This window comes from Periplaneta americana, chromosome 7, assembly GCF_040183065.1.
Source record: "Periplaneta americana isolate PAMFEO1 chromosome 7, P.americana_PAMFEO1_priV1, whole genome shotgun sequence".
Lineage (NCBI taxonomy): Eukaryota > Metazoa > Arthropoda > Insecta > Blattodea > Blattidae > Periplaneta > Periplaneta americana.
The window spans coordinates 62,927,652-62,951,074 of NC_091123.1; the positions used below are offsets into that span (position 1 = coordinate 62,927,652).

Here is a 23,423-nt window from a genome sequence, read left to right on the forward strand (position 1 = left end):
GGGGAGGCCGAGACGTAGATGGGAGGATAATATTAAAATGGATTTGAGGGAGGTAGAGTATGATGATAGAGACTGGATTAATCTTGCACAAGATAGGAACCGATGGCGGGCTTATATGAGGACGGCAATGAATCTATGGGTTCCTTAAAAGCCATTTGTAAGTAAGTAATGTTCCTTCTACGTCATAAGACGTGACTGCAGCAAATCTGAAATATGATACAGTTTTTATTACCAGTCTCTATCGTCAAGTGAACAGTAGGTTCGTGAATCTAGTATCGTATGTGGTACATCATATTAAAACCCATAATACTTTTCATATTTGCATTAATGGCTATTGGGATTTCTGCGGATTGGTAAATATACTTGAACAATATTATTCTTTCACATATTATCTCACGGTTTCAATCATTTCCACATTTCTTGACTGTATCATAATGATTGGTATAGACAACTCAATTGTTTGAAGGAAAATTGCAACATACCTACACTATGCACGTATCGAAAAGAAGTCGGTCTGGGTAGCGTAGTCGGTATAGCGCTAGCCTTTGTGCTCGAGATTGCGGTTTCGATCCCGGCCCAGGTGGATGGCATTTAAGTGTATTTAAATGCGACAGGCTCAAACATGTCAGTAGATTTACTCGGCAGCTGCGAGCGTCGTTAAATAAACCATAATTAAAATTTTTTATCGAAAATAATTATGTATATTTGACTCGGAATTTAAAGAAAACTGTATCTCTTTATTGCTGTATTTCTCATATAAAGAGAGGTATTCCACGTGTTATTTTTCATAGCACAGTATTCCTGAACTATTATTTGTAGATCAAATTTCCACATTACATAATTTCCAGTACCTGACGTGCCCTTTAAAACCTCAGTAACTAACTAAATTAACCAACTAACTAACTAACTAACTGACAGTAAAGTGTTTCTGCATTTGGTACTATGATTATCAGTAAATTCTTGATTCATTGCATTGAACTTCTTGTGATTGGAGGAATTACTTCTGTCACGTTGAATACCGCTCATTAAATTGCACAACTCCATTGCGAACGTTACTTTGTAATTAAACTGCTTCCCTACTGTGCATATTATTGTAAAGAAATGTCTAAAGTCATCCATCATTATACAAAAATAGTTCCGGATATAATGTGAATTGTTTATATGAACAGAGTAGCTATTGCACGCAATTGCAATAGACCTATACTGTTCTCCAACCAGGACATTAACCGTGAAAGGAATGTGCTTACTATTGCGTCATCTATTGGAGATAATCAGATAGATAATATTACCGTTATAACGTCAGTTTAAAAAAAAAACATGCGCTCTCCTGCATATGTTATATATATTTTTTATTTTAGTAGGTTATTTTACGACGCTTTATCAACATCTTAGGGTAACGGTTAGCACGTCTAGCCGCGAAACCAGGTGGCCCGGGTTCGATTCCCGGTCGGGGCAAAATACCTGGTTGAGGTTTTTTCCTGGGTTTTCCCTCAACCCAATATGAGCAAATGCTGGGTAACTTTCGGTGTTGGACCCCGGACTCATTTCACCGGCATTATCACCTTCATCTCATTCAGACGCTAAATAACCTAAGTTGTTGATAAAGCGTCGTAAAATAACCTACTAAAAATTCAACATCTTAGGTTATTTAGCGTCTGAATGAGATGAAGGTGATAGGCCTAATGCCGGTGAAATGAGTCCGGGGTCCAGCACCGAAAGTTACCCAGCATTTGCTCATATTGGGTTGAGGGAAAACCCCGGATAAAACCTCAACCAGGTAACTTGCCCCGACCGGGAATCGAACCGGGGCCACCTGGTTTCGCGGCCAGACGCGCTGACCGTTACTCCACAGGTGTGGACTCATATGTTATATCCTGTATGGAGGGATTAAAAGACCAAGAAATTAACCTTGTTCTAATTTCGTAACTAGTATATTATAAATATGTGTGTATCAGTGTTATCGTTTGTTCTTTGAGAGTTAGTCAAAGGAGATGCGTGTACCCACGTGTATGACGTTATGACATCAACATTCATTCACAGCATCACCCCGCTGCGTCTCATTCCCCTGAGTCTTTCTCCTGCTTGGAGTACAATATATACCTACTGCACTCAACATGAAAGCAATGTTTTGGTACGAACTTCCCAAGACTGCTCATTACCGGAACGGATCACAGCCCCAATCTGATTTTCAATGTAAATGCACAGCACATATTATCTTGAAGCTAGTGTTGAGATTGTTAAAGTAGGAGTACTCCAAAACATGTGTGGAACAGGCTGTCATACAGAAGTACGGAAAATTTCATATGATCAAAAGTAATTTTGTACATAGTTTCTTGTTCACGTGAACACTTGTTTAAAACTTAAAACTTTCTCAGTTGAAACGTTAAAAGTGTTATAATTTTAAAGAGTTTATGTACCTTATGACAGACGGGTCCCGTTTCGACACCGGTGTAGTGTTATCTTCAGTGTCTTTCGAATTGCTGCTCCTCCAGCTGATCTTGATTTCCGGTATTTGCTTTCGTCAGTTGTAGGGGTGGATATGTTTTGCTCTTATGATGGGGAGTGGTTGTTTGTGTGTCATGTATAATGATATCGAATAATGTATGGATTTTGAATTGTGATTGTGTATTAAGTATATGCTTTCGGTGTGTCATTGTGTGCTTGTATAATTATTTCGTATTGTTCTAATATGTTTAACTGTGGACATTTTGGTGTGATGTGTAGTATTTCCATATCTGTTTGTATGTTATTGTAATAGTGATTTTGTTGGTAATATGTTCTGCGTAATTTGATGTGATGTAGGGTTTAGTTATAGCTTTAATGTGTTCATTGTATCTTGTTTGAAAGAATCTTCCTGTGTGTCCTATGTAAAAATCTGGGCAGCTATTGCATTTTCATTTGTAAACCCCAGTTGAATTATATTTGTTTGTTCGTTTGATGTGATTATTTAGGTGTACAATACCAATACATACAAAATCGCAGCTTCATTCAGAAAACTAAAATATAAGATAGCGTATAAAACAAATAACACAACACACAAATATATAAATAATAACGGTACCCGTCAGTCATAACTAGAGCTAGGATTCGTATGTAGTAAAACCTAATATTTTTAGTCGGTATAGTTTATAAACATGCAAGTCATGCCCCCCCCCCCACTCCTTATACTTGCCATTGTTGTCATTCAGTATTTCCATTATTTAGCGCTAAGGGTCTTTAATCCTCTTAACCACCACTTACAAAACACCAGAGGTTTAAAAGCTGCATTGTCTAGTCCTTGTGAATTTTCTTGCATTTCGAATCTTTCAGCCAGGCTTAAAACCTTCTTAACCGGCATCACATCGACTCAACACTACACGGAGTCATTCTTAACTTATACTACATATAAATCCTATCTCTAGTCATAACGTACATAACCTCTTTAAAATTATAACAATTTTAACATTTCAACTAAGGAAGTTGTGTGTGTATATAATAAAGTTTTTCATCACATAGCTCATAAATATCGCTTCCATATCGCACTCCCTGTTTTGTAATAATTCTATTGGTTTTGTAATTTTATTGAATTTTTGTTATGTTCCATTCAGTATAAAATACAGTGCGTTCGTAGCTCGACCGGACCGTTATAACATAACTTAAATAATATAAACCAGTGTTAGAAAAGTTTTAATTAGAGATGATGAAATAAACAAAAAAACTTCTAATTAAGGATGATGAAATAAAAAATAAACATGAATAATTTTAAAAAGGAACAATAATTGAAAGTACAATTTTCAAATTTGAATATTTTAGTGGTCCGGCCGAGGAACGAACGCAGTGTAGTTACTTATAAGAACCGCTCCCAAACACGAGCGTGCTCAAACGGGTGTGCGCTACGTCAATAATATGTATTTATTTTGTATTGTATGTAACAATACATACTAAATACCTCTACGGATCTTCCGACATGCCTTACGTAAGAATGCTTTCACTGTGACTGCCGAAGCTTTTTTTTTTCGTTACGAAGACGGCAGGAAGGATGCTTGTATGGAAAAGATAAAAAAAAAAAAAAACTATTTCATCTGTGAGTTACCATTAAACATTACTTACTTAATGGCTTTTAAGGAACCCGGAGGTTCATTGCCACATTTACATAAGCCCGCTATTGGTCCCTATCCTGAGCAAGATTAATCCAGTCTCTGTCACTCAAATCCATTTTAATAGTATCCTCCCATCTACATCTCGGCCTCCCCAAAGGTCTTTTTCCCTCCGGCCTCCCAACTAACACTCTATATGCATTTCAGGATTCGCCCATACGTGCTACATGCCCTGCCCATCGCAAACGTCTGGATTTAATGTTCCTAATTATGTCAGGTGAAGAATACAATGCGTGCAGTTCTGTGTTGTGTAACTTTCTCCATTCTCTTGCAACTTCATCCCTCTTAGCCCCAAATATTTTCCTAACCACCTTATTCTCAGACACCCTTAATCTATGTTCCTCTCTGAAAGTGAGAGTCCAAGTTTCAGAACAATGTAGAAAAACCGGTAATATAACTGTTTTATAAATTCTAACATTAAGATTTTTCGACAACAGACTGGATGATAAAAGCTTCTCAACCGAATAACACGCATTTCCCATATTTATTCTGTGTTTCATTTCCTCCCGAGTATCATTTATATTTGTTACTTTTGCTTCCAGGTATTTGCATTTTTCCACCGTTTCAAAGGATAGATTGCCAATTTTTATATTTCCATTTCGTACAATATTTTCGTCACGAGACGAGTCTTTTCGGGATTTACTTCCAAACCTATTTCTTTACTTGCTTCAAATAAAATGCCCGTATATTCCCTAACCGTTTGTGGATTTTCTCCTAACATATTCACTCATCCGCATAGACAAATTGGTGACGTAGACATTAAACATTACAGGTTTAAAAAGTAGCGTCTTTGTGAAAAGTGTCACGATTGGTTTCATGAGCACCCATGGTCCGCGGATCACAAATTGGGAATCACTATCCCATTTCATTATCCTGTCTTTAGCACACAATCGCTGTTTCAATTTGTAACAATTATGTTAAAACATCCTTCTGCTGAGTCGGACAGTAACGTTATTATACGGTATTATATTCTGAGATATTAAATTGTTTGGGATTATAGGACGTTCATATTGTATATTGTGCTTTGCAGCCTACTTGTGCACATGTTTTCGTTGGAGGATGAACTTTCATGTTTTTCATTATCCCCTTTTGCAAGGTTTTTAATAAATATCTCTCTTTTTGTTGTTTCAGATCCAAATTACAAAGGGAGTGACAGTCGGGGTCATATACTCCTCCCGAGAGAAGGCTGCAGTATGTGAGTAATTTATTAATCTCAACGTGTGTGACTCACTTGGACCGGCGGCACAACGGCTGATATTAGTGTCATTTTTATTCGTATACAACAGAAAATTAACTGTGGATCCACCTGTAGATGAATAACGTCTTCCTTTGTTAACTGAACATAGATATTCCTTTATACATTTCTAGTTGGCCGCCCGAGATGAAAAACCTCATAAATGTGTTGTTTTTCTAGTGAAATCCATCTTGAACTTCCTGTTTGTATTGTGAGTTAAGATAATGGAATATCGTAAGCGATTACAACGCTCATTCCAACTGAACCTTTGTTCTGTGGTCTTCAAACTATGGGTCCACAATTAGCTGTTGTGTCGAAAATCTGATCATTAAACCAGTTACGTGCAGTTTTATAATTACGAGTGTGAAATGGTACAGTGACCGAACAGTGACGACCACCATGTATGAATTGTTCATGTCTGACTGCACATTTGGAAAGGTGACAGAGGTATCGTTGAATTGTGCATCATTATTACTTTAACAATGATCTAATGAAGCAAGTCGTTTGTATTTATATGTACAGAAGTGTAAAACTGTGCTGTTTGCACTGAACGTTGCACCTATGTATTAGCCAACTATCATAACAGGTTTAAATCCGGTGTTGTGTTTGAAACTCGCGGGGTGGGACGAACATAATGGCCATTGTATGTTCCCGCGAACGCCATCAGTGTGGATGTGTTAAACCGAATTATGAAAGCTAATTAAGTTAGAATATTATAGTAAGTTAAGCGTAAGAATGGAACTAATACATATTGAAATGCGATTTGAATGGACTTCCAGGACGTTAAGAATGTCCAGGTAACTGTTGAGAATCAGAATTCATTGAATAAAATTCATTTGTTGGTGATTTGATACGCGTGGTGGTTTTTACTGAAATGCGCGTACCACCACAGCGATCTTCTCGCAGTAACACTGCACCTTCCGGTGGCAAAAGAATATCAACATCGTCATCAACTTCCAATGCTGCTTCGTCTAGTGGCAAGAAACGAAAATTACATTCAGATTCTTCTACAAAACCGACTCATAAACAGAGCCCTGATGCGTCGACATCTAATACAGGTTCCAAAAGAAAACCTTCACTGCCAAATGTCAGGAAAACTACGTACCATCCTAAAAGAGCAGACACTGCCAGTAGCACAAAAAACCCAAAATCGGATTCTGGTATAAAGAAATCTCAAACAAGGAAAAGTATTTCCATTCCGTTAGTGGGACTGAAGAAAATCAAAATCAAGGAGGGAAAGGTTACGGTGAAGAAAATTCTGATGACGGCTGCAGCCACGAAGTCCCAAAAGAAGATCGTGAAATCATCTGTTAAATGTACACCTTCGAAGAAATCTGTGACTGGTGGTAACAAGAAGACAGCAGGAACATCAACGTCTTCAGTTGAGGCTGTATCAGCGTCATCAACAGGGGAGCTTCAGGCTGCTAGCAGTAGCAGCGTAGGGAGAACATCAGGGGAGTCAGAAGATCAGAATCCTTCCCAAAAGAAGACTCAATGTCGAAATCCTGCATCGTCCAAATTTAACACCAAAAAAACTAAGGTAATTATCAAGAAAAGTAAAGCCCCTTCCATTACTTCTGTTCCTGTTCCCCTTACGCGGACCAAGAAACTACAACAGACTCAGAATCTCAAATCTGTCAAGAAAATTTGTCTCAAGAAGTATCCAGCCACGAAGCAAGTAATGGTTCAACAAGCCACCATCGGAAAGAAGAAGAAGATCATAACCCGCAAGAAAAACACTACGGGTGAAAACAGTGGAAATGGTGAAGGCCAAGTGACTCAGAAGTCAAACGAGTCGCCATCAAGCAATCAAAATGAGGGCCAGAGCAGCGCTGCTGCTGATAATGTGCAATCGGGTACTAATGTATCAGCGACGCAGTCAGCAGAGAAGGGTAGTGGTAAGGGAAATACTAAGAAGGCCAAAGATGAGGAAAGTGCAATAAAGAAAAGTGATAAGAAGAAGATCGTGAAAAAGAAACCAAAGATGGAAGATTCAGGAAAGGGAAGTACAGCTGTAAGTGAAGAGGCACCTAGTGAAATCATATCAGAAACTACCAAAGAAGAGACGGTCGCTTCGCCAAAGAAGGAAAATAAGAATGATAATAAAGACGAGACCGCAACGAAAGGAAAGTGCGTGAAGAAGTCTAAGGCCATTCCGTCTGAAAGTTCTGCCGTCAAAGGTAAATCAACAAAAAAACCGCCGATTGTAAAATCCGTTAAAGTCATATCAACTAAATTGAAGAAAATAACAGATTCTAAACCTTCGAATTCTAAAGTTAAAAAAGTGCAACAGCCAAAGAAGAAAGTACCCAAATCATCTGTGAAGAAGATTGTAGCGAAAGAGCAGCTTCCTATTGATACAAAGCAGGAAGTGAGTGAAGGAAAAGAGCGAAAGCCGCCGAAAAACACAGAAAGCAATGATGAAGATTCGTCAACATCTGACGAAATTACACTGGACGTATTGCTTATGAGACAACAGATGAAACAGGAGAATATTACGAGTGACGACACGTCACCAGAACAACAGACCGCGTCAGAACCCTGTTCTCCTGTTTCTTCTACCGAGAAATTATCGTCCCCTCAGGACATCGAAAACAAGTCCTATATACCATTGATGTCTTCTGTCAAAGTAGAAGAATCGGCGCCTAGTTCTACTGTCGCTACGCTGTCTCCAGCAACTGTAAATACATCGGACGACGAGGACTTGAAAAGTATTAAGAACAAAATCAAAATAAAACTCGAGGAAAGTAACACAGATGACGGGAAAAAATCCCCTGCTATGCCAGACAAGACTTCAAAGAAGAAGTCAGTGGCAACAAAATCAAAGACTAGTGATAGTTCTGCAAGCCGGTCGAAATATGTCGGCACGTCAATTAAGAAGGAGCCAAAAGATGATTCAGACAAGTCGGAAAAGAAGAAAAGTGAATCTGATAGCAAATCTTCAAGTGATAAGGATAGACCTAAGAAGGTCCTTGGAGTTAAGAAATCGGCGACGGGAGTAAAAAGAACGAGGTCAGAGAGTGGTAAGAATGGCAGCAGTGGCAGCGATACTGAACAGCGGGCGAGGCGGATGAAGCTGTTCGGCTTTTGGAGCGGCATAAAACGTCACCGCGTTGCGTCTTTGAATGCTCTCGCCAAAGTGCACTGTTTGTATGAGAACGAGAGCCGCGGCGCCCTGCTTGGTTTGTGCGGGGCTAGTAGCAACAGCAGCCCACGGGCTCCGAAATCAACTCCCGCACCGGTCAATGTCAGTACCGAGGTGACGGTCACCACTACCAGAACACTGCGTTCAGCTCCTGGGCTCCGGGGGATGGGTAAACACTGGGATATGCACAACGCGTCTTCTACATCCTCTTCTTCAACTTCATCCGATGAAAATGAGAGCAACAGTGACTCGGCAACTTCAACACCACCCCCGTCTTACAAACAGAAACGTCGTCAACAGAAGGTGACTACCACGACGACCACATCAAGCTCGAGTTGTGGCATCAAGAAGAAAACGACGAAGCAAATAAAGAACTTGAAGAAGGTGGTGAAGAGACGTCGGAACAGATGCGAGCTCATGATGGATCTTAAGGATATGGTAGTTCGGAAGAGGATGGCTAGTCTGAACGCGTCGGCAATCCTGGCCGCCAGCTACTCTGTTGAGAAGCGCCCCGCCAAGACTAACAAAGACGAGACGGGGGTGTCGGGCGACGCGGAATCAAGTGCGAACAATACCCAGCAGGGTAAAAAGAAAACCAAGAAGCGGCTGGTGACGAAGAAGATTGTAGAAGTTGAGGACGATAGTAGTAGTATTAGTAGTGACGTGGAGGTGGAGGAGTGCGACCTGGAGGGCCGCGGCAGCAGCAGGAGTGTCATCGAGGTGCGGACCACCCCCAGCGGCGGCGGCAGCAGCAACAAGAAGGTGGCTGTCATCTTGAACCAAGACACCGACGTGACCATCACGGGAGTGTACGTCAACAGCACCACCAGGTCCACACACCACGAGGGCTTCTGCAGCATCGCGGGGATGCAGTACCGCATCTCGTCCACCAGCCACACTCAGACCGAGGCGACTGCTGTAGCCACGGAGACGGTGTTGCACACGTCCACCGCGGCAGAACATGTGAGTATCAAATTGCTAATTTTATATGTATTCTTCAGATAACAATTATTTTTTTTAGATATTAAGAAAGCTCATTGGATAAAAATAAAATTGTAGTTCTGCGGCTGGCTATATAAGATGAAACTAATTTCATTTCGCAAAATGAGAGCCAGCATTCTTCAGTCTTTCCTATTTTCTGCCTATATCGGAGTTATGGGGGAGCATGGAGAGGGGGTACTTCCCCCCCCCACCAAATTTTGCCCAACTTTTTTTTTCTATTAACTTTAGAAAATATTGAATTCAAAAGATATTTCTTGCTTTTATTTATGATTAAGTTTCAGTCTTAAATCGACGAATAAATGTCTTCAGACAATGTGTCTGGACTATACTTATTTGAAATTTCAAAATGTATAAGAATTTCTATACCTCATTTGAGGAATGGAAGCATTGTAATGTTTTTTTTTTTAACAGTCTGTACTCATGTGTTAGAACTCTGCAGGTGTTCAAGCAGCCACTTGGAGAATATGAATAACATACTGCACAACGATGCAGAAAAAAGAAAAGTGATCTCTGTATAATGTGTGAACTTAAAGACGAGATTAAATAAAATAATTAGAATTTACATTTAATAATTATATCTTGCTTTTTAAATAAACAGATAAAGTAAATGTAAAAGTGGTCCACCGCTGTGGAGTCATGTCTAGTACGTCTGACGATGAAACGAGCGGGCCCAGGTTCAAATCCTGGTTGGGACAAATTACTTCTTTGGGGGTTTTCCTCAACCAATTGAAGTAGAATTGAGGAGTTTTTGGGGGAAAAAACCAGGCAGCTCCAATTTTTTTATTTTGTATTTTTTAATTATTTATGCACAGAGGACAAAAAAATACTTTCTATCGTTTGGTCGAAGAACCAAGTAGTTCCAAGAATTACATTCACAGTTATAATGCATTTTGGACCTGCCCCTTCTGTACATGCTTATTGTTTGGAGGTAAGTTTTTCTTCATTGTCTCGAAAAGTACTCTATTGGAACTGCCTGGTTTTTCCCCCAAACCCTGGTTTTTCCCCCAAACCCCTCAATTGCTGGGTAATTTTCGGTTTCGCCATCATTTAATTCACATATCATCCATACAATATCCCGGGTTAAGTTCACTACACGCTGCACTTGCACAAGAGCGCGGCCCAATAATTCACAGAATAGGAGTGGTAAGCACAATAAGCCTCAGGCACCGCAAGCCTTCGGGTCCCTCCTCTCTATAAGAGAAAAAAAAAGTAAAATTGTCTGTATATTTTGTTACAGTTTTAATTTATTTTGCAATACCTTTATTAAATTATTCATATTCCGATATACTGTACCAAGGTCAAGCTATAACGGGGGAGGAGATAAATGATATCCCGCGTAATCTCTTTATATCGAGATTCTATGGTTTTGCTTTGCCCCCCCCCCCCCCAAAGGAAACGGTTCTCTTTCCGCCTATGTTCCTGTCTTCCTCTTAGTCTCCGCATATGATCCAGACATCTCAATGTCTTCTATCATCTGATACCTTCTTCTGCCCCGAACTCTTCTGCCTGTGCATCCTTCACTAGGCAGTTTCTTCTCAGTCAGTGACCCAACCAATTTCTTTTTCTTTTCCTGGTCAGTTTCAGCATCATTCTTTCTTCACCCACTCTTTCCAACACAGCTTCATTTCTTATTCTGTCTGTCCACTTCACACATTCCATTCTTCTCCATATCCACAAATGCTTCTATTCACTTCACTTCACTTCGTCATAATGTCCTTGTGTCTGTCCCATATAATGCCACATTCCACACAAAGCGCTTCACTAGTCTCTTCCTTAGTTATTTTTTCCAGGGGTCCGCAGAAGTTGCTTCTTTTACTATTAAAAGCTTCCTTGGCCATTGCTATCCGCCTTTTGACTTCCTGGCAGCAGCTCATGTTACTGCTTATAGTACACCCCAAGTATTTGAAGCTGTTCACTTGCTCTTCTGCCTCATTTAGAATTCGCAAGTTCATCTTCTTTATTTTCCTTCCGATAACCATGGTGTTTGTCTTGTTGGCATTTATCATCATCCCATACTGCTCACAGCTGTCATGTAACTCCACTAGCATATCCCTTATTATCGTTTCCTTTCTGCTAACAACGCCGTATCATAAAATCTTATGCACTTTATTCTTCTTTCTCCTACTATCGCTCATGCCATGTTCTCAAAACAGTTCTTCACTAAATCCTCCAAGTGGATGTTGAACAGGGTAGGTGATAATTGTCTTACTCCTCTACTCCTCTCAATATTTCACTTCCTTCTGACATGTCTTCTCCTTTCATTAGTTGTTTGAGTTGTTTCATATAAAGGTTATAGAACAGCCTTGTCTCTTTCCAATCCACACCAATTTTCTTCAGGATTTCCATCAGTTTATTCCAACCCACTCTGTAAAATACCTTTTCTAAGTCCACAAATATTAGGTATATTATACACTTCTATATTCTTATCAGACTTTATTTATAACTCTATGATTTCAGTAATTGTCATTAAGTCTGCTCAAATTAGCATGAGACAGTAACGCTGTACTTACATCGTAATAATTTCAAATGTTATTTTTCTGTTTACGAAAATCGATTTTTATATGTGATATGGGCCTAGAAAAGGGTCCTACCACCCAGCACAGGAGGCCTTTGCCCAACATGGGACATTATCGCAAGCATTCATTCATTCATTCATTCATTCATTCATTGACCTAAAAATTAGAATGTTATAGACTGTAAGCGTATATTATTTTCCGTTATATTTAGCAAATCTGAGTACTGTTTAATTACGTGACTGTGTGGAAAAATGTACAAGTCCGTTCTTCCTGTGGACATTCAGCATACACAATTACAAGTAAGAGTTGGCTAAATGTAATTCCATAGAACCACCATCTCCTCCTTCTTTTTCTTCTTCTTCTTCTTCTTCTTCTTCACTTCATAGCATTGTTTCCCTACGATCTCTCTTATCAGTTGGCTTGTAGTTCAATACTTGTTTTGGAATGCATGTTTGTTTTCTGTATTTTGTTTTCCGTTATCTACAACTGAAAATAAATAAAGTTGTTTCCATTATATTATTGTTTCTGTGATAGTTTCTCAACCTATATCCTTATTTTATATTATTATTATTATTATTATTATTATTATTATTATTATTATTATTATTATTATGTTCTTGTTCTGCCTGACAAGTGTTAGGCCACAAGGCCTGTTACGGTCTCACATAAAATTTTCACGCCATCTCTTAGCAGGACGACACACAGATCTTTGGCAATGTGGTACATAATCATAAATTACCTTTGGGAGTCTACTATTACTCAATCCAAATGATGTTTCCAATTAGACTGATATTGAACAATGTAATCTAAAACTGGTTGAGTTTTTAGTTCCTTTAAAATTTCACAATTTCGTTTCAGATCCCATTTAGTATAGCCCGCTGTTCTTCGCATGAATCGCATTTCACAAGCCGTTATTCTGCTTTTATCTGCTTTTCTCAGTGTCCATGCTTCGCTGCCATAGCTGAGCATCGGCCGTGCCAATGTGTTGTAGAGCCGTATGCGAGTGTGTTTCTGAACCAAGAATGGTTTCATCACACTATTTATAATGCCCATAGCTCTTGTGTATTTATTAATTTTCTGTGATATGTCCAATTCTTCAAAAATGGAAAGATTGTAACCTAAATATGGGAAACTATTACATCTTTCTAATATTTTATTATCGAGACAAATTTTACTTTCTATTGAGCATTTCCCACAGAATGCCATAATTTTTGTTTTATCTGTTGAAATTTCCATCATCATCATCATCATCATCATCATCATCATCATTATTATTATTATTATTATTATTATTATTATTATTATTATTATTATTATTGAATAGCCGCCTAGAACAAGGTTGTAACCAGCAAATACAAAGTTGTTAAAAATGGGGAGAAACTCATTGTACTTACTTTTAACTTTTTAGAGCAAGGTTGACAATCAGACATGTGTCCTGATTTTAATACGAGTAGGCCTGTAGGCATTACACATAGCGCATCCTTAACAACCATTATTCACGAAAAAGTCAACTTATGAGAAATGAGGGTTACAACCTTGTTCTGGGCGGCTATTCTATTATTATTATTATTATTATTATTATTATTATTATCATCATCATCATCATCATCCTGATGAAACTTACATTAGCATGTAGGCCTATGAATATTAGGACAATTTGTCAATAAAATCATTATCGTAACAAGTATTTCAGTGAATGGGATCAATATTCATTCAATTTTTTCCAACTTCGAAAGACATTTTTGAATATTTCCACAAGTGTCACGACTTTGAAAATTGGTAGACTACCATGTACTGTACATACAGACATGAGTGTTCTGCCCATGGGTAGATCTTTCACTGCAAATCTAGAATTCTCCAATCTTCCCTATTTTCTACCTTCCTCTTAGTCTCCGTATATGATCCATATAATCTCAATGTCGTCTATCATCTGATATCTTCTTCTGCCCCGAACTCTTCTCCTGTTCACTACCGTGTTTGGGCAGGGCATAGTTGCGCCCCACGGTCAGGTAAGATGCAGCAGATAAAAATGGTCCCTGTTTTGTGGGCATAGTTGCGCCCCGTTCCCATCAGGTAGAGAAAAAGGCATGGCATAGTTGCGCCCCGATGAAATAGGTAGAGAAAACGACATTACGGAAACTCGAGCCTCGTAATCAGCCAACCTTATTGATTTGTTATTCGATTTAATATTTATTAAAATGAACACAATGAAGTTGGCAGCACTTTATTAACTGTTTTTCTATTGTTTATGCAGCGATTATCGATCATCATCATCATCATCATCATCATCATTGGCACTACAGCCTGTTATGAGCCCTGGCCTCCCTCAGTAGGCGTTGCCATCTGTCTCTGTCCTGTGCAACAGTCCTCCAATTTCTGTATCCCAATCTTACAAGATCCTCCTCCACTCCATCAGTCCATCGCAGATGTGGTCATCCTCGTCTCCTTTGACGTATGTCCCACCCACCTCAATCTATTGGTTTAATTGCATTTATTATATTGGGCTCTTTAAACATGCTATATAATTCCCCATTACATATTTTTCTCCATAATCCATTTTCAAAAACTGGACCATATATCCTTCGAATAATCTTCCTTTAAAAAATTTCAAGTTTTCTCTCGTCATTTTTAGAAATGGTCCATGTTTCAGAGCCATATATCAGGGTTGATCTCACAAGTGTTTTGTATAGGGTGGTAGCGATTATCGATAGCCTACCGTAAAAATGAACATCATGAATTTGGCAGTTCTTTATTAACTGTTTTTCTACTGTTCATGCAGTGATTATTGATAGCCTACCGTAAAAATCAACCCCATGAAGATGACAGTACTTTACTAACTGACATATTCAAATGAGTGAGCCGTTGGAATATGGGACCTTAGCAGTCTTGACATTTTATTAGTGATTTCACACAGTCTGTGGCGTATAGTGAGGTTAATTTAAAATGAATGTCAAGTTTAGTGAAAAGGGTAAAGAGTTAACAATTCACAATGGTTCCAAGTTTCAATTTTCGAAACCCTGTACCGTAGGGTTAAGATATCGATGTACAAACAAAAGCTGCAGTTCATTTGTTGTGTGTGATCGATAAAAAATGTGTTATTTTAAATAACAAAATTGATCATATGCTAGGCCTACCTGATTTCAATGCAGCTACCATTATAATATTTTTAAGTAATTTATTTATTTTGTGTACTATGTCCATCGGGGCGCAACTATGCCATGCCTAGGCCTCCCGATTGACCGCAAGGCGCAACTATGCCATACCGCCGTGTTTTTACCTCTAATTCGACGAGAAAAAGTTACATGAAAAATTGTAATTAGGAAAGAAGGAAATGTTTATTATTATTGTTTTTTTTTTTAATTTTTCGCTAAACTTGTGTAAACGGACTTGAATGGTTACTGATGTCATGGCTTCTTTCGAGTAAAATCTAATTAGGCCTACTTATTCTTATACTACTTCGGACAATGATAAAGTAAAAACTCCACAAGTAATATTATATCTCAAGAAGAAAGAAAAACACTTTTACCTGCATTAACTCTCTTAAAATGAAGTAATTTTGAAAGAACAAGAAGATTGTGTACCGACGAAACGTCAGGAGATACGTCTGTGTCGAGAACAAATTAAATTTAATTGGCGTGCTCACAAGAAACCAGACGATTATGACATTACTAAATCTGATTACGCCAACCCCTTAGACGTTGAGCGTTTGAACAAAATAAATTAAGCGATTTAATACCTCACCTTTTCAGTGGCGAAATGTGTAATGTTATATCGCGCGTATAAATTCCCCGCTTCCTTATCCTCTGCTCACTCTTGAATTTCGTTCATTAAATTTAAATTTGTTACGATGAATTACCTTTATTTATAAAAGGAAGTCAGGAGCATATTAATTACTGGGAGCAATATCCTGCAACATCAACGTTACATGTTTCGTTTGCCAGATTCATTATCATGCTTAGTTTAATTAAAACACTTAAAAGTTAGGAAGTTCTTCAGAGGTGGAGTGGTGGTTCACATTGCCTTCCGTTGCTTTCTTTTCTTTCTACGACGCTTACCGCACTCTTGAGAGCCTCGGTATATTATAAAAATAGACTGCAAGAATTTATGCTTAAAAAGTAAGAAAATATGCTTGCATATTATTTACTTAAAGCTTCTTTATGTACATTAAAATAAGTGATATGAAGTAAAAATTACTGCCTAGGCATAGTGGTGTTCCATTTTCTGGTCTACATCCATAAGTGTTCTGTCAATGGGTAGGTCTTTCACTGCAAACCCAGCATTCTCCAATCTTTGCTATTTTCTGCCTTCTTCTTAGTCTCCACATATGATCCACATCCACATATCTTAATGTCGTCTATCATCTGATATCTTCTTCTGCCCCGAAGTCTTCTCCCGTTCACCAGTCCTTCCAGTGCATCCTTCAGTAGGCAGTTTCTTCTCAGTCAGTGATTAAACTAATTCCTTTTTCTCTTTGTTATCAGTTTCAGCAGCATTCTTTCTTCACCCACTCTTTCCAACACAACTTCATTTCTTATTCTGTGTGTCCACTTCACACGCTCCATTCTTCTCCCTATCCACATTTCAAATGCTTCTAGTCGCTTCTCTTCATTTCGTCGTATGTCCGTGTTTCTTCCTCATACAATGCCATACTCCATACAAAGCACTTCACTAGTCTCTTTCTTAGTTATTTTTCCAGAGGTCCGCAGAAATTTTTTTTTTTTTCTATTAAAAGCTTCCTTTGCCATTTCTATCCTCCTTTTGACTTCCTGACTGCAGCTTATGTTACTGCTTATTTATTTATTTATTTATTTATTTATTTATTTATTTATTTATTTATTTATCTATTTATGTTCATAACAGGGCAAAGCCCCAATTACAATATACAATACAGATAAAAAAACATACAATTGCAGATAGCACGAAAAAAGAGGTAAAACAGATACAAGTGTAATTACAAATTAAAAATGGAAAAGAGAAGAAAAAAAATCAAATAGATATCACCTAAATAAAAGACACAGACACAGATATAAATGAAAAACACCAAATAAAAACAAATCAAAAAGAGCCAAGTACAGACATCACAGCCAAAAATGCAGAGCAAATACAACACCATGTTAATAAATTCAATATACAGCACTACACAGCAGGCCCAATAGGCTCAATTCATTTATTAAAAAAACTCACCAACACAGAACATGTGTTTCAAGTAATGCTTTACATAACTTTTCCTTGTACATATTGTACGATAACGAAAAATCTAAATTCTGTTTATTTGATAGGTGAGTGTAAGTTCGAAGCATTAATAAAAGCATTATAATATATACCATGTAACTGAAGCTGTTCACTTGCACTACTGCGTCATTTAGAATTATTTTTGTTGCGACAACCATATAAAGTATTTTTACATCATGTGATCGATAACGTTGCGGTTAAGACGTAACACTTCAAGCCGAATGGTCCGCAGAAACAGAAACAAAATTGGCATGGACACATTCTAAGAATGAACGACGAAAAACTTCCCAAAGCAGTCATGGATTACAGACCAAAAGGATGTGGATAGGCCCAGGAAAAGTATGCAAGATGTGTTCTTCTGATGGAACGTAACAAGCCAGTAGGCCTAACCCTGGTAGCTGATGGTGGTGATGATTGATGGCGTCGATGTTAGCCATCGGCAGACAGAGCTGGATGTAACTGCAAATTATATGGCCTTATTTTGAAACGTTTCGGCAGCACTTCCCTTACAGAATTCTGCGGTATTCGAAGAATCCTGCTTGCCTTTGCAGACGATTTCTTTTGAGCGTCGATGATAAGCATCTCTTCGCTTTGAGCTACTTCGTCTGAAATCGACGAACAGTCTACGGTGCCCTTTGCAAAGACATGCCGTTTGTTGTGAATTGTGAATAGCAAGTACCAATTCCTTACTTCCTGGTACATCCTTCAAAAATCGTCAGTAGAAATTTCATTGCACAATTATTACAGAATTTGTGGAACGGAGTTTGAGGAAGCAGTTAGTTTTCTTTTCCCTTCTCGCCGCTATTTTCACAAATCGTCGCTTAACGCTTAAATCAACGAACTGCGTTGCTCCCGCGAAATTTTAAATGACCGATTATTTAGTCGTGACAGCTCAGCGACGCGAAAGAGGGGAAGTAATAGGAGGAGTGGGGAGAGTTCCGGAGTAGAGATAAGGGCGAGCTGTCGGAAAGGAATGCAGTATAGCTTAATTGTACTGGAAACATACCGCTCTATGGCACGCATGACATCCGATCGCTTCGAAAGCAAGCGAGTGAATAACCCAAACACCCCTTTGCGTAACTAAATGGACTCGCCTGAGCAAGGCGCACATCGCCTGCGACTGTCAGGACTAAATAATCGTGCTGTAAGTTGCAAACCGTGAGCACAAAACTAAAATTAAATCGGGGAGATCATTTTATAGTACCACTGCAAAAGAAATGGTGCAAACGCATTTCAATTTGTATTGATTTTATGTATAACTTTTGAATATATTTGCACCTATTTCCGTAACACCTTATATACGACGAAAGATGACAGAGGATTCTGAACATTTATTGTGTAAATCGTGGCTATTTGAGAATTAGTTACATCAATTGGAACTTAAGTAAAGTGAAAAATCCGTATTTGAATCGGGCTCGAATCTGACTTGACTAGTCCGTAATGTCACTTTTCAATGGAGATTTTAATTTATATATTTTTTTCTTGGTAAGCATTGGTTGATTTGGCTTTATATACCAAGAGGGACAGAAGCTATGTTCAACATAGTTTCACAGAGAATGCAATAAATTGCCTGTGGAAAACAAAAGAGTTGTACAGATTTTACGTTTAAATAACTGATGGAGAGTTGAATGTTTATTTTACTGATTTTGCTCCTATTCTCGTCTCTCGACTGAAGGTTTATTGGCTGTAGGCGATGATAAAAAAAGTATTCGACCGTAGAAAACTATTCATTACGACAGCTTTATTAACCATCCCTCTGTACACTGCGGGAAGCTAATCAATTCATGGTCTTCGTAATCAAGCGTATTTTCATTAAAGAGGTGCAGAAATTGCGCTATCGTCTATGTTTATTTTAATCTATTAAAGTTATTAGACTGTGTATATATAAATGCGAAGCAACTTCACGTTAATTTTACAACTACATAACTAACTACAGACAAAGAGATTTTTATTTCCATTTCCGGTTCCGCTGTATTTGTAATTTGATTGCATACCGTTTGAGTTACGGCGGAGGATTGTTACATCATAATAGTTATCGTGAACTTTGAAAGATTAAGTTGTTGAAGCTTATTCCTTGGAAATCTGTTCGTCCCCTGAAGAAATTTCCGATTTTTCGTACAGTAAATTGGATGCTGGAGATGCCAGCTCTAAATCTTCCAACGTGCTTTACTTTATAGGTACAGTTTTTAGTTCCTTCTTGTGCCGAATATCGACTTTCAGGTGTCATTTCTTGGGTTTCAGCACCTACAGGGTTATACAGTATGTACCTACAATAGTAAGTGTTTGTTCTTCTGGCGCCTATATTTGGCTATACCCTCCTTCCTTCTTATTCAGGATAAATTTGTATTTGTCACATTATTTTATACAGAGCGTTCGCTTCGAGCCTGGGCCGAAAGAGCGGGACGAATCGTAGCCTTTTTGCCACCTCAAAGCTATGTAATGCGCGTGTATATCGCGCTGTTAATAGTTACCTTAGATGTACATCGTACAGCGTAATAAGCCTTTTGAAGTTCAAGACGTGTTGAGTCTTCTTTGAAATTTAATTTATGTGTGTGTGCTTGCGTGCGTGCGTGCGTGCGTGAGAGTCATTGAGTGAGTGAAATTAATTGTTCGACTATTGAAGTGGCAGCCAAAACGTTCACGCTAAAACAGACAATTTTATATATATTCAGCTAAGGGCATAATAATTGTTATTCATGAATTAAATTATGGAAGTAATACGTATAGTTTCAATGTTCTTGGAAAGTGGACCGTTAATTTTGGAATAGGCCTATCTGGTTTTTTATTATTCATAGATCAGAACAGAGGAAAAGGAATTTGAAATGTTACTGTAGGAAAGATTGAAACATTATTTTACCTTTCAATTGAAAACATAAACCAACATTGTTTCGAAGTGATTCGCAGGTAATATTTCGTTTAAGGACACTGAAGTGGGAAGAGCTGAGGAATAATTAATATTAATGTATCTTAGATTAACAAAATCATACTCTTTGAATGAAAGCCTGCCAAAAGATTCATTGCGAAAAATTTACACACATATGAACATAATAGTAAAATGTACACACATTATTTCACTTCGTATGCTTCTTATTTTTCCAGAATATGTTATTTTATTGGGATTCCGAAGTACAGCCAGGAATTTCAATTTTACAAAATACTTGGGTCATTCGAAAATTAGTGGGAACACGTCAATTGAGATCAAAAACTTATTTATTCACAATTTACATAATTACAGTTTTTAAAATTAATTTATAGTATCACATATCCATCGCCACACCCCTGGAAGTCGACGGATGCCATCCGCAGCGTCATTTTGCTCAAGCTTCTAATTTATTGCTCTGCAGCGGTTGTAATGGCCTGTCTATTTCTAAAGTGTACCCCTTTCGGTGGTTCTTTCATCTCAGGGAAAACGTCGTAGCTGCAGGATCTCATCCGGAGAAAACGGACGATATTATAGTATTTCCAAGTTCCATATATTAAGTAAATTACCACTTGGGCAGCCACGTGACAACGAACGCCATCGTGAAGCACAATGGGATGGGAATTCAAGAGATTTTGGCGCTTCCTGAGCATTGCTGATCGTGAATGGTGTTCCAAAAAGTGACTTTAATAGGCAGCATCCACATACATACCAATTGGAACAAAATGATATTTAATACATCTTCATAATCATAAAAAAATAAACATAATTTTGGGAGGGCCTTGCTATTGTCTACATCTATTATATATATATTGAAAAAGGAGCGTCTTCTGCGGACTTACTAAGGAAGAGACTAGTGAAGTGCTTTGTGTGGAGTGTGGCACTGTATGGGGCAGGAACATGGACATTACAACGAAGTGAAGAGAAGCGAATAGAAGCATTTGAAATGCGAATATGGAGAAAAATGGAGCGTGTGAAATGGAGAGACAGAATAAGTACCGAAGCTGTGTTGGAAAGAGTAGGTGAAGAAAAAATGATGATGAAACTGATCAGAAGGAGAAGAAGGAATTGGTTATGTCACTGGCTGAGAAGAAACTGCCTACTGAAGGATGCACTGGAAGGAAAGGTTGAACGGGAGAAGAGTTCGAGGCAGAAGGAGATATTAAATGATAAACGATATTAAGATAGGCCTATATGGATCTTATGCGGAGACTGAGAGGAAGGCAGAAAATAGGAAAGATTGGGTAATGCTAGGTTTGCAGTGAAAGACCTGCCCTTGGACAGAACACTAAGTATGTACGAGTATGTATGTATGTATGTATGTATGTATGTACTTATGGCGTTGCAGATATACACTATTACAACCACTGAAAATAAAGTACAAATGATATCACCTTATAACTAATGTTCGGATAAAGTAGCCTTATCAGGATAGACTGTATAGCTGTAATTGAATTGAATTTAAAAGAGGGAGAGCTACGACAGTCCTAGCACTGCGACCTGAAAGATCTATTGCGCATCTCCGTCATAATATCTTATCAGTCCAATAGTTTGATGTTCCTAATAAACTGAATATACTACGAACTGGGACAATTGATAGCTCATCAAGCTTCGGGAAGTGTTTTCCAAAGATGAGAGCTCTTTGATGGGCAATATATAGGATAGGGCCTTGACTTGCTTCAGAACATTTGGGCTACCCCGTTCCACTAGGTAAAATTCTACCTGCTAGGAAAAGCGCTTCCCACCCATTAGCTAAAAGTCTACACCCGTGGAGTAACGGTTAGCGCGTCTAGCCGCGAAACCAGGTGCCCCCGGGTTCGATTCCCGGTCGGGGCAAGCTACCTGGTTGAAGTTTTTCCGGGATTTTCCCTCAACCCAATATGAGCAAATGCTGGGTAACTTTCGGTGCTGGACCCCGGATTCATTTCACCGGCATTATCACCTTCATCTCATTTAGATGCTAAATAACCTTAGATGTTGATAAAGGGTCGTAAAATAACCTACTAAAAAAAACTAGCTAAAACATCAGTGAACTGGCTGCGGGACAGGGACATAATGTTTGTAAACAAAACGCACGGACCAAGGATGCCTATTCTGATACAGCTACGTTTTGTTTTCTAAACATATTTTACTTTGAATTGAACCTTCGCCAGAAAATGCCATAATTTTTGTTTTATCAGGTGAAATTTCCATATTATATTGACCAGAAATCATACGGAGACTATGAAGCGATCATTGTAACAATAATAATAATAATAATAATAATAATAATAATAATAATAATAATAATAATAATAATAATAATACATAACTATATGGATGATTAATAATTCCTCATCATTGTGTGTACAGCCACCACCGCAGCACCACCCGGCAGAACCGCCCTTGGCGGCGCCCATTAAATCGTACACACCTCTGGGAGCGCTGTCCAACATGCAGCCCCCAGGATCTACAGTGGTGGGAGGTCCTCCGCCTCACCACCATCACCACCCGCACCCACATCCGCACCCCCACTCGCACCCTCCGCCGTGCAACGTGCCGCCTCAGCAGCCGCCTCCGCCACCCCCGCATCGGGGTCCGGTGAACCCTCCGGCCCATCCTCCGATCTCGCCGCTTGGCCGCCGTCACGGATGCAGCAGCGCCTTTTCCGCGCCTCCTCCGCCGCCGACCGCGACCTACGGACCACCGCCACAACATCCGCAGCCTCCTCACCACCACCCACCACATCCGCCGCCCCAGGGACAGCAGGACCCCGCCTACATGCACGGTGAGTAGTGATTATTTTTATATAAATCTTATTTTTGCTCCGGTGTGAAACTAGTTAAATTAATATACACTACCTATGTATGTCTTAATTTTCATGATTTACTTACTTCAAACGTGCTATCTTCAGAGAGAGAAGATTGAAATAGGCCTGGATTATGGGATATCTTGTAATTTCAAATTAGATCATGGGGAAGCTGTTCGTTTAAAAATAATAGTACGAAGAGGTTATGATACATTTATGTGAAAGAAATATTAGAATTGTGTAATGGGACATCCGTTACTTGAACACCTGCAATTGTGGAAGGGAAAATAGGCTCAGTAAGTAGAGAAGGAAAGATACATATGGTTTATGGAACATCCAGAGTAATAGATATACCTTTTTAAAATGCATCAATTGCGAAAGAAATGTAGTTATAAATTATGGAACATCCAACAATTTGCGACGAAAAGTGAAAATAGCGTATGGAATATC

General features: G+C 38.7%; 1 protein-coding gene across 1 annotated transcript in view; it reads left to right on the forward strand.

Annotated features, from left to right (window-relative positions):
• The window catches only part of LOC138702769 (nucleolar protein dao-5-like), a 966,798-nt gene extending 943,838 nt beyond the window's left edge, over nt 1–22,960 (forward strand). The window contains exons 7-8 of the mRNA XM_069830070.1: nt 5,268–9,478; nt 22,538–22,960. Coding sequence (XP_069686171.1) covers nt 6,245–9,478; nt 22,538–22,960 — 3,657 coding nt within the window. The 5' untranslated portion in view covers nt 5,268–6,244. The remainder of the gene's footprint in view (nt 1–5,267; nt 9,479–22,537) is intronic.
• The last annotated feature ends 463 nt before the right edge of the window (nt 22,961–23,423 follow it).